At 42.0% G+C, this 12800-nt stretch overlaps 1 protein-coding gene across 3 annotated transcripts in view; it reads left to right on the forward strand.

Annotated features, from left to right (window-relative positions):
• ulk2 (unc-51 like autophagy activating kinase 2) overlaps positions 1-11213 on the forward strand; it is a 50218-nt gene extending 39005 nt beyond the window's left edge. Inside the window, exons 16-27 of one of the 3 annotated variants that reach the window (XM_042486259.1) lie at positions 42-187; positions 298-378; positions 2189-2457; positions 2555-2733; positions 3613-3722; positions 3961-4098; positions 4233-4474; positions 6319-6497; positions 6642-6760; positions 6987-7144; positions 7335-7470; positions 7680-11213. In XM_042486259.1, the coding sequence (XP_042342193.1) occupies positions 42-187; positions 298-378; positions 2189-2457; positions 2555-2733; positions 3613-3722; positions 3961-4098; positions 4233-4474; positions 6319-6497; positions 6642-6760; positions 6987-7144; positions 7335-7470; positions 7680-7744 (1822 nt within the window). In that variant the 3' untranslated portion in view covers positions 7745-11213. Of the gene's footprint in view, positions 1-41; positions 188-297; positions 379-2188; positions 2458-2554; positions 2734-3612; positions 3723-3960; positions 4099-4232; positions 4475-6318; positions 6498-6641; positions 6761-6945; positions 7145-7334; positions 7471-7679 lie in introns of those variants that run through there. The other 2 variants (XM_042486260.1, XM_042486261.1) reach the window with 2 other exon arrangements.
• The last annotated feature ends 1587 nt before the right edge of the window (positions 11214-12800 follow it).

Here is a 12800-nt window from a genome sequence, read left to right on the forward strand (position 1 = left end):
CTTTACTTTGTGTTTTTGTGATGTGTGTTTGTGTTGTCTAGGTCTGGCACAGTGAGGCGCTCCAACACCAGTCCTATGGGGTTTCCCAAGGTGGGCTCAGGGTCCCCCAGCTCTGCAGATGTTCCTCAGACAGTAGGCAGGCGCCTCTCCACCGGCAGCTCCCGTCCCTACTCCCCCTCGCCTCTGGGTAAGGACATGTCCAGACATGTCTCTAAGCACATCATCCTTTTAATAACACCTTCCAGACATGAAGCGAACTTGTCTAGCAGCTCATACTGAAAATAACTGTTTTTATAGTGGGCACTATTCCCGAGCAGCTGGGTCACTGCTGCTGTCACCTGCAGAGCCATGAGCCTCGTAGCCGCAGCTCCTCAGGAGGTCAGTTCCTCTACATTGCTTGGTCACTGGGTTAACCCACATCTAATTAAGTCTCATAACATTGAGTGATGTTATGAGACTTCTCCTCTGGCGATAACATTCTAAGAACATGGTGATGGATGTTCAAAACACTAGCAGCTTTATTTCTATTGCAGCCACCGCACTAGCCGTCATTATTTCCAATCTAAGGCCAAATAGGTGTGTTATGTGAGCGATAATGGACATGCGATTGTGGAATAAAAACTTCCGGATGATCCACTCAACTTTTGAAGAGTTATGTGATGCAGGAACACCTCTTGTAGCTCCTGCTGCATAATGCCTGAGAGAGCCAGTTCCTACTGACAAGCACATAGCCATAGCATCATGTGACCTAGAAAAGCCAAAAAAGTGTTTCCATTGCAGTGCTGTGAAATATTGCTTCTTCAAATAACCTGAAATACCACTTATGCAAGCATAAAACTTTTTTGCAATAAATTGGAGCTTTTTTGAAATTGACGTTTTTCCATTAGGCATATTTTATAAACAGAATTTCAATTTGCGCAATTTGAGGGTTAATGGAAACCCGCCTTATGTATTACACACAGTAGATGTCAGTCAGCATGCCCCCAGTTTGGAGAAACAGGCTGGGGTCCAACATGGAAACAAAGCAATGTATTGCAACATTGTAACATAGGTTACCAACCTGAAAAGTCTCACCTAAAAAAATCAGTTTATGTGTTTCATATTGAAAGTATTTTCACCTTTACCTTTCTGTCAGACAGCCCATTGCCAACAGAAAGATGTTAACAGCTTCAGTTCCCCATCTTTGCTCTCATTATAGCCCCTGACTCCATTGAGAAAAACAGTCATTTTAGCTCTCTGAACACAGGAGCTGCTGGTCTGTTGCTGCTTCAATCAATTAATTTGTGTCTTTTGTGAATCTGTACTAAACCTTTAAACGCCAAAGTCACACAAGAACCCAAACAAAATATCTGATCAAGGCAGAGATAGACCAGCAGCTGCTGTGTTCAGTAATGTTTAAACACTGTTTTTCTCAATGGAGTCTGGCTTTAAGAGAGCGATATAACAGCTTCATTTTTCCATTGGAATTCACTGTCTGACATTAAGGTCAAGCAGTGAAAATACTCTTAATATAGCATACACCTAAACTGATACATATTATTTTAGGTGGGATTTTTTAAGGTGGCTAATAAATGTTTTGCTGCTGTTGTTGGTCTCAATACTGCTTCTTTAAAGGTGAGGTGCATCGACCAGCATCTACTTTATGTTATATATTGTCCATGGATAAGTATCCCACACAACCCCACTTTAAAACATCTGAACTCTCCCAAAACACCTACAGTGTCAAAGCTGGGGTGTGTAAGATGTTCCATATGGATGCACAAAAAGAAAAGTGTAGGTTACAGTTAAAAAAGCTAAACCGAACAGGATATAAATACATATAGCCCTTGCCTAAAGGCCAGAATAATATGAGATGCAGTATTAGCATTAGCTGCAGTTAGGCATTGTTTTGATTCTCTTTTGTGTGTCATGACCTCATCATTGACAAAGTGCACTTTTTAAAGTGTCTGATGATGCTGTTATATTAATAGTATCAATGTGTTACAGTTTCTTCTGTTTGTGTAAAGAGGTTTGCGGTTGTGGTGACCATTTTATTAAAAGAGGGGTAGTACAGTCTGAAATGACACCTCAGACAGACAGACAGACTCGATCAGTCACAATATTACACAGGCTGCTTATTATATTGCTATACATTATATGCTTTATTAACCTGAACTAAACTCTAATTGAGTCTCTCTACCATTTCTAGGTTCCCCAGTCCCATCTTCTCAGCTCCTGGGGGCCCGGCTCCAGAGCGCCCCCACCCTGACTGAGGTTTACCAGACCAGGCAGAAACTGCACAAGCAGCTGTCAGACCCTGTTCAGCCGTCCTCCTCCTCCTCCTGCAATCATTCCCCTCAGCTCGGCCGACCAGTGAACCTGGGCTCCTCCCCCACCAAGCTCCTGGGTTCCTCCCCCCGCACGTCAGACTGGCTGCAGAAGTCCCCACTGCCAACCATCATCGGCTCCCCGACTAAGGTTAACTACAGATATTTTTATGTGTGCAGATTATTAATTCCACATAAACATAAATACCAGTTGTTAATGTTTACCTGATGTATTAATGTCCTTTCAGACCATTTCGGCACCGTTTAAGATCCCCAAAACACAGGCATCCTGTAACTTGATGGCACTGGCGGACAGCCCTGTGCCAACCAAGACGTTGGCGGACGCCCGGGATATCTGTGCCCACCATTGCAGCCCGTACCTCAGTGGGCGCCCGGCTGCTCCCGAGGCCAGCAGGACCTTCGGCAGGTAGGACTCACTGAAAGCACATCCTCTGTCTGTCCCCTCTGCTCGCCCAAAGTCTGCCTTCACTTTGACTCACTGTTATGACGGACATGATGCTGTTCAGGTATTTAAAGTACAATTGATCAGTAACATAGCTTTTAAACTGAATGAAGCTTATTCTACATGTTGGACTCGATACAAGAGTTCCTGGAAATGTGATTTTATTTACCTGCTTGCTTTATGTAACTGGGTTTTATATGACATATGAAAATGTGTTAATTCCCAGGTTTGAATCAGATGCTCCTCATGTCATGTATGTTTAGGGCTGTACCCATCTCAGAATTATGCCAGACGAATCGGATTCGTCAGTTCAATACAAATATTTTATCTTAAGTTTGAACGGGGCTCAGCAGGACGTTAAGTGTGACGGCGGCATCCATGTAATATAGTAATCAAGCTAACGGCACTAACGACAGAATGCAAATGCACAACAACATTTTTACCGAAGAACAAAAAAAACAAGACTGTGTCATATGAAGTTGCTGTTATCTGTAAATTCACCACTTCTTCACCTTATGATGTGGTCTGTGCTGCTGCAGCTGCAGGTACTAAGAGGTACTTAAAGGTGACGGGGACACAGTGCAGACCACTAATTAGTCAAAGAGAAATGTCACTGCGTCATCAATGTGTGGCACGCACTAAATACCCTGAACAGCGCAAACAGCTAAGCTATTAGCTGTGTCCCAATTCAGGGTCTGCATCCTTCAGAGGACCCAGCCTACACGGTCTACGGAGGCGACTCCTTCGGAGGCACCTCCGAAGACTGTATCAACAGTTGTTAAACAACATCATTTTGTGTGCTTTTGAAAGTTGTGCTGACGTGACCCGTGGTTTCCTCTGCAGGTCTGTGAGTACAGGTCGTCTGTCTGAGCAGCCAATCAGAATCACTTTGGGTGGACAGGCCTATCAGGGCAGCACTGACAGCCTGAACGCAGAGCGACCCATGGACACAGGTATGAGCACACTGCTGCACAATTTGGTCATTTAGTCAGTATAGAATTACACAAGTCGTGTTTGTCGTGTTCTTTCACTGAAAAAGTTCTGTATAAACAAAATGTCAGAATAAAACTGTTCATTGACAGTGCATTTAATGTTTTTTTTTCTGTAACTATGAAGACTAACTTAACTTTATTTAAGCTGCATCCTTAACCGTATGAGAGAATGGAAACAATCAGATTTCTCCTTCCAAAGCCCCTGCAGGTCCCAGTGGGCTGGTTCACGGAGGTTCAGCGAGTCCTCGTACCGTCCTTTTCACCGTGGGTTCACCGCCAAACAACAGCACTCCTCCTACCTGCAGTCATCTGGGCACACGACCACGCACCACCTCGGGTGAGGACATTTCATCTGAGCTGAACTTGTGTCTGTTGTCAGACACAGTCAGAAGCAGGAGGGCTGTGAGGGGTTCTTAGTGAAGATATTTGTTTGGAGTATTTATCCCATGATCCTCCCTGTCTTTCTCTCAGTGGGCTCCAACAGTTCAGCTGGCTCCCTGTGTTCCACCAGTGGTCGGGTCTATGTCGGCTCTCCTCCAGGCATGGCTATGGGCTCCTCTCCTCCAGGAGGTTTTGGGGCTGGGCAGGTTGTCCCTGGGACTGAGGGGGCACCCAGCAGCCTGCGCTATGTTCCCTATGGGACCTCCCCTCCCAGCTTAGAGGGATTCATCACATTTGAGGCCCCTGAGCTGCCCGAGGAGACTCTCATGGAGGTGAGGAAGTGTGAGGTCAAATGTCTGCTGTCTATTTCTCACCATTTAACAGAGAAAATGATCAGTTAGAGTGTGTTTCCACATAGTGTTTTCCGTCAGCAAAAAAAAGTGTAGGCAGTGTTTCATCCTGGTGCTTTTCTGTTAATGACATGTTACACAAAGGTTCTATGACAACAATATCTGGACACTAGCTCATGTTAGATAGGTTGTTAAAGTAACTCTATGTTAACCCAATTTTTTGTTCGAAAAACATTCTGAGGATGGTGCAATGCAACCAATGCAATGCTCCATTAATATTTTCAGCTAGTAACATTTTTTTGTTTTGGTTACCTGGATGTTCTAATTAAAGTTTGGGTAGACATTCTCTATAAACATCAAAAAATGTTAAAAATGTTGTTCTTTTTAACATATCACTTTATATTACATTTTCAAAAAAAAGTCTGTAATCTCAGGCCTTAGTAACATGTTCTAATTATTGCTTTGAAAATGATCTTCCTTTGTTCTCATGTAACATTGTGGGAATGTTTTGTATGATCTGTCACCTCTTAACAACCATCAACAAACCATCCTCAGAATGTTGCAATTATAAAGTTGTGTTAAGTCAGCATTTAACCTTACGGGGACATTATGTGAAATGATGAACATCATTTAAACCTTCTTTGAACATTAAATTAAAATGTTTTAATTGCAACTTGTAGGTTACATTAGCTAATGTAACCTTTCTTTTTGGGGAGTTTTTCCTTGGGTGATGTGAGGGTCTAAGGGCAGAGGGATGTCGTACACTGTAAAGCCCTCTGAGGCAAACCATGTTTTGTGATAATGGGCTATATAAATAAAACTGACTTGACTTGACTTAATGTTGTGGGAACGTTTCCTCTTGGCTGGGAACCCCTTTATACCTGAGCAAATTGGCTTCCTTTCATCCAAAAACATGTGAAGGCAACAAGCAGCTGTACAAGATATGGCCCCAAAAATAGCAAGAAATAAGTAAAAAGTTACAAGAAAACCTTGCCTGAAAATAATAAGAAAAAAATATTATATATGGTAGGAACATTAAAATCACCCTCAAGAAAGTGCTTTAAAAATCTAATATTTATGGTATTTTCTGTAATATAATTTTTATGTTTTGGGCATTTTTACCTTTATTGGACAGGGCAGAGAGATAGTTGAAAGGGGGAGAGAGAGGGGATGACATGCAGCAAAGGGCCATGAGATGGAGTCGAACCCACGGCCGCTGCAGCAAGGACATTGCCTTCATACATGGGGTGCCTGCTCTATCCACTGAGACACCAGACGCCCATGAATATAGTTTTCTGTACATTTTCCCTCTTGTTTTATTCATATCTTATAATCCCCACAGCTATCTTTCAGATCATTTCCTTGTCACGTTTTACTGTGTTTTTGCAGTTTGTGGGACATTTGTTTACATGTTTTTTTCCTGTGTTTTTTAAAAGAATTTAAACTAATTTTATCAGATTTAAATGCTACTGAAGAAAACTGATGTCAGTCAAGATGTTAAAGGGTTCAGAGTGTCGACTACACATTTAACAATAAGCTTACAACGTGTACACTGATGAAAGCACTGAAACAACTTTCAGCTTCCAGCCGATCTGCTCCCACAGATAGTTTTTCCTGTCTTTTTTGTGATGGTTCCTGACTGACTGATCATACAGTCACTAAAGAAGCGGGCAGTGACATCATCGGGGTCACACAAAAAAGCCAGAGCGCTCTAATAAAAGGTGCCAGTGGTCAGAAAAAACGCTATGTGGACGCAGGCCCTCAGACACCTTCATGACTCACTGGTGAACTCTGTTTCGTCGTCTTCTTTGTCCTGTCTGGTCCAGCGGGAGCACACAGACACCCTGATGCACCTCAGGATGATGCTGTCATTCACTGACTGCGTACTGGAGATGGCAGCAGTGCGAGCCGGAGGAACGGAGCTCGGCGTGTCGGCTGCCTCCCTCTACCCTCCGCAGGACAGTGTGGTTGTGGACCAGATCAGCCAGCTCAGCAAAGAGTGGGGGTAAGCACTGGCTCTGTGGTAGTCTCATACAGTTAATGATATCGCACAGTCTGAGGAGGCTCTTTGTTCTCTGCTGCTGTATTTTATACTGTATTTGATGTATACAGGAAATCATAAATGGTATGGTTGTGCTGCCCCCTACAGGCAGGTGGAGCAATTGGTGCTCTACATGAAGGCAGCTCAGCTCCTGGCTTCCTCTCTCCATCTGGCCAAGGCTCAGATCAAATCAGCCAAGCTCAATCCTTCCACTGCCGTCAAACAGGGTGAGGACATTTCATCTGCCATCACTTGACTTAAACTGTGACTAGTGTGCCAAACTGGAAACTGTGGCTGAGATTTCATCCACTTCATCAGCAGCACAGAGACATTGTAGTTCTGTAAAACTTACTTGTGTTTATTAATGTATTATTCACTGTCTATTGACTAATTTTTGACTTTCAAATACAAGTTTATGCAGAAATACCAATCCACGTCTCTGTCTCCTCTCAGTGGTGAAGAGTCTGAATGAGCGTTACAAAAGCTGCATCTCCCTCTGCCGGCGGCTCACCGACAAACTCAACCACTTCTTCTCCGATAAGCAGCGCTTTGTAGATGAAATCAACAGCGTCACTGCAGAGAAGCTCATCTACAACCATGCAGTGGAGATGGTGAGTCTCAGATACAGATGGAAAACATGTTCAGGGCGCAGAGAGACAACTTGACTTGTCTGGTACAGGTTTCACAACACAACATGTTTAAAAAATTGCAGCAGTACTCTATACTGTTCAACCTAATGTGGTACTGTGTCTGTGTGTGTCTGTGTGTGTCTGTGTGTGTCTGTGTGTTTGTGTGTGTTAGGTTCAGTCAGCAGCTCTGGATGAGATGTTCAAGCAAACAGAGGATATAGCCTACCGCTACAGCAAGGCCGCCATGCTGCTGGACGGCCTGTCCAAGATCCTACAGGACCCTACTGACATCGAGAACGTGGTCAAGTGTAAGTCAAACACACATGCACACACACACACACACACACACCCCACACATGGTCCTTCTCAATAGACCTCATGCAGAAAACATTAATGTGACCAGACTGAGAATGAAATTGGCACAAGCCAGATAACCAGTCCAGGGTTTAAAGAAACTTATTTGTTTCTTTAAATGACTTGAATTAATATGTTGTTGTTTTTTGTGTTCTTCCCACAGACAAGGCGAGCGTAGACCGCAGGATCTCCGCCCTCTGCTACTGCACTGTCACACTCTATGAGTAGCAGCCCACACGCACACGCACGCACACACACACACACACCCACCCCCACAGGGACCATGTCCTAAAACTATTGACTAGCATCGTCATAAAGCTGCTGTTCCCTCCTGTAGCAGTTGAAGCACTTTTCAGCACCTTGACAGCTTTCATCTGTATTTCTCATCATCCGGGCTGCATCACAGACTGAATGCTGACCAGCAACTGATGCACAAACTTCCAACCAAAGACGACAATGGATGCAGAAACAAAAGGCTGAAACCAGATGTGGATGTAATGCATGAACTTTCAGGTGCGTTTTCCTTGAACGCTATGATGGTGGAAAACCATCTGATCAACAATAAAACAAACTAATGTCCATCTTTCAGGATATCATGTGTTTTTACCAGAAGAGACGGACGATGGACAGGACTATGAGACAGTGTGGTGGTCTTTAAGAGACTCCTCATGAAGCAGTTCGTGTTTTTTTTAACCTGCTTATTATATGATATCAGTGGTAATTTACTCTGTGTTTAAGTTGTTATTATCTTATTTATTGGTTCAGAAGAACATGGATGTTTGATTTTCCTGCCTATCTTGAACCTCAAGTATTGGAGTGAAAAGAAATGGAAGAATTGAGCAAAAGGCTTACGGCCAATCACTGTAACAGATCCAGCAGCATGGATTTTTACACAAAACAAACTCTTGTTACAGAAATCAGACAGCCATGTGAGCAACAGAACCTGGAGATTTGCTTGTTTTTTATTTTTCTTGTGTTAGCTCAAGCACTTTACTGCGGACTGAGAGAAAGAGACGTGTGTCTGTACCAGTTCTGAAGATAGAAATGTGAAGCCTGATCACTCCTGCTCCCACCCTCAAAACTCATGTGCTCTGTATGCATGATAAACAAGTCCAACGAATGCATACATTTCCCACAAGGCGAACAAGCAAGGAAACTTGTCTGGGAATCAGTGCTGTCAGCCAAAATCAGCTGGCTACAGCCCAGCTTTGTGGGGCCTCCTCAGTCCTGATCAGCGAAATGTTTAGCAGAACCACTTTTCTCTTGTTAGCTGGTTTACATGAATATATTTGAAGGGGCATGTCACAGATTTTACAGCTGAAAATCAGTTTACTTGACACAGGGAGGCCGCATCAGCCTGTGAATTGAAAAAATATCCTCTGTGAGTCCGACAGGAGCTTTCTGAAGTCTGAGTGTCATTCAGATGATGTCATGACGGCCATCTTAATTTTGGCTTGAAGATTTCAACTTTTTTAACAGATAAGTATAAAGTGTTATAAACAGGCAGTGTGGAGTTAGAAAAATCTAGGCATTACCACAAAAGAAAAGTAGAACGGCAGATAAAATCAGGTTGCATTATGAGAGATGGAGGTTATTGGAGTGTTTTAGGATCTTGACCCATAGTAGAAATTTAAGTAAGGATTAGGGCTGTCAGCGGTGCGATATAGGTGCACAACATGTAATATTTTGTTAATTGCCAGCTGGCATTCCTGTCTTTAACAGGCTGTACCAGGCTGAGTTTTAGAGCTACTGGAGAAACTAGAAGACCCGATAAATCAGGTTGTACCATGTCATGCTAGCTTCTCAGGAAGGGGGATAAATAAAGCTCCAAAGTTAGGCTAAGTTTTGGCAATTTAAAAACAGAATGGCCACTTCACAGGGGTCCCTTGACCTCTGACCTCCAGGTAGCTTAATGAAAATGGAGTCTGTGGTTACCCATGAGTCACCCCTTTATAGACACTTCATGCTAGTCCTATGCAGATTTTTGCTGTCATTTGATTCCTATTTAAGACAATCTGCAACAATTGCTTTACCTTGTCAATATGAACTTCATAATTGTTTTGTAACACAAAATAATGGATTTGAAAACATGATTTTAAAAATGTGATTAATTGCAATTAAGTATTGAAATTCTACAATGAATTTTGATTTAAAAATGAATTGTTTGACAGCCCTAGTAAGGATATATCAACCTGTGTAGCTTCAAATGTGATTGTTGGAATATCCCTTAAACTCCAGATACAGTAGGTATATCTGGGATATGAAAAATTATTATATGGGCTATAATTTGCACATAGCCCATTTTAAGGCTAACCTTTTCTTTTCCACTGACATGACAGATGTAGGTGTTCTTAAAAATTAAACCAACTTTATTTAAAAAAAGACTTCAAATCTCAGAAGGACAGGGCAGAGGAGCTAACATCACCTCTCTAAACCCTGGTGGAGTGAATAGTGAAACTGAATGGTCACATTACTTGACAAGTTATCTTAATATGTTTCATTTGACTAAAATACTACAGCTTTTTATGTTCTGTCAGTATCTGTAGCTCATTTTTAACAAAACTTGATGTTTGCAAATGTGTACATATTTGTGTGTAGTGCATGTGATGATTACTTTGCCCTCTTTTTGGGAGGGGAGTGAGTGCGTGTGAGATCACAGTTTGAGTTTAGGGGGCGTTGATGCTAGCATCAGATGGCCTGCTTGCCAGTCAAAGAGCACAAATCTTTCTATGTACATAAATGACTTTGATACATTTTATTCATGTCTGCCAAGGGTTTGATAAGGAAACCTATTTTGGCACAACAGGGGTGCCAAAACTCATGGCAGCTCCAAAACTTTCCAGAGAACTCTTTCTACCAGGACTGTTCATTGTTAAGATCAACACATTTGTTCAAATAATCTTCTGAGATGAGTGTGATGTCTTCAGATTTCATACTCCATTTCCCAAATGTTGTGATGCTTGATCAATCACAATCTGCACTGCCTAACATCCCCTCTGTCCCTCTGCCTCCCCTCAACTCATCTGCTGTGCTCCCAACGGTGTATGTACTGTATGTGTGAGTGTATATAGACACGCGTGTGCTTGCCAGGTGTGCATTAAGGCCAGTAGTATACAGTTCATGATGGAAAAGGAGGAGCCATCTTGTGAAAGCACACGAAGGCGTCCTCCTGTGTACAGGTGTGAATACATTCTTTCTCTGTAAAAATGTATAAATGCATTCACAGGCACCCACTGCTCTCTGGGCCTGTTTCTCTCATGTACTGTTCTTTTTTTAAAACATATCGGGGTTTCCGTTTCTCTCGTCCTTGTCATGAGCACTCTGAACCACACAAAGCCTTTTACTGTTAACAGAGTGACGAGGGAGGGACGAATAAAGCTGATGGAAAGCCGCCGGAGTGTTTGCTCTGTACTGTTCTGTCCATGGACTGTGTTTAGATGAAGCATGGGTACAAAGTCTGCATTTTACCCTGTAGAACCTTTAGAACCTTGATTGTATGTACCATTGTTTTGCGCCTCTCCAGCTTGATCTGAATGCATTCTGAAAAAAATCTGCCATCAGACTCATGACCCTGAAAATGCAACACTTTCCAAGCACCAATTTTTCAAAGAGAAATGTTAATGTTATACTTGTGCCCTTCACCAGGGCTGTCTGTCTTTGTTATTAAAAAGAGACAAAAATAAAATGTTTTGCTGTGTTTTATTCTAAGTTTGTTTTTATTTAGCCTCATTCCCTCTGCACAAAGCTCCTGCTAACACCTGCTACCATCTGGCTTTTTAATACAGTTGGCATTCACACCTGGGGCAAATGACTAGTAGTCACGGGTATTTATCACCTCTGGCTCTGCTCGCCATTGATGGGAACATCTGGGTGAACATCCTAATTTTAGCTCCTTAACTGGTGAGATGTAATGATGTGCTGCTACTAATTACCGTCCATCTCCTCCTAAGCAACACTAAAACATCAGTCCAAATTAGTCTGCCCCGAGTTTGAAAGAGAGACTGAATACATAAGAGATATATAAAGAAAAGTAACCACTGTGAAGTTTTCACAGACCTCTGTCCATGCTGCTTTCTGCTGTTTACCTGTTATCTGGTCTGTCCGTGACATTGAACAGACACACCAAAACAACCCACCCACACACAGAAAGGCAGATTCTTCTGCTGCAGAGCCATGTACACGGCTGTGCTCCACTGGCAGTGGGAAAGCACTCTATAGCCTTTTTTAGCCATATTAAACAGTAGCTACTCCTCCTTGGGTCTCCATTATTTTTATAAACAATCTTTTATTAACTAGATTACATGAATACATATCCGTAACAGTCATACTAACAGAACAACTAAACACATTAAAACACCAATACAACACACAACAATCAACACAAACTCAAAGACCGTCTAATACATGCAGTAGCTCTGCATGATTTATCTCTGCAATAGTCAAGAAAATAAAATACCTGGAAACTCAGCCACTAAATCACAAGAAAAAGTACATAGATAGCTCAAAATCCATGTCATATCTTCAAGACCACCAAAAGTATATATCATATATAGTGTTCTACACTATTCCTTGTGTACATAAATCAACAATCTTATTTTTTTATGAAAACATATTGTATTATTGGTAGAAAACCTCAGGAAGAGCGACTGAGGAGGAATCCCTCTTCCAGGACAGACGTGCAATAGATTGTGAAAATCGTTGTGAAAAATAATTAAATTACAGTGGATGAAAAAATGACAGGAAAAAGAAAGAGAGATGAGAGAGAGAGGGAGGAAGAGAGGGATAAAGATGCACATCAGCAATAATGGTAATAATAACATAGCATATAACAATAGTAGTAATAAACCTAAAATTAATAAATGCAATGTATGACAGCATGTGATGTTACATGCAAATATTGTAAGCGGCAATAACAGTCCTATGTGTATATTAATAGTGGAGGCATGACTAATAATAATGGCGATAGAAGATGGCGTCGAGCAAGATCATGACATCAGTTGCAACCAAGGCCCACAATACAGGCACAGCCACAGACACAAGTAAATACAGTGGACAGAATAAAACAAATGAAAAACAAACCAACAAAAAGAACGAAACAAAGGGACAATAAACAAAGAGACTGCCAGCACCCACTCAAAATAAAGAAAAGAAAATGGACATATACACGTCAACTCATTGATATGATGACATAGAATGTCCACTCATAAATCGAGAGACCAGAACCAAAGGGGATCAAGGCAGGCCCACTGTGAATTAGGACAGCAAAGTCCCAGATTGTGAATGC

This window comes from Plectropomus leopardus, chromosome 5 (assembly GCF_008729295.1).
Source record: "Plectropomus leopardus isolate mb chromosome 5, YSFRI_Pleo_2.0, whole genome shotgun sequence".
In the NCBI taxonomy this organism is placed as follows: Eukaryota; Metazoa; Chordata; class Actinopteri; order Perciformes; family Serranidae; genus Plectropomus; species Plectropomus leopardus.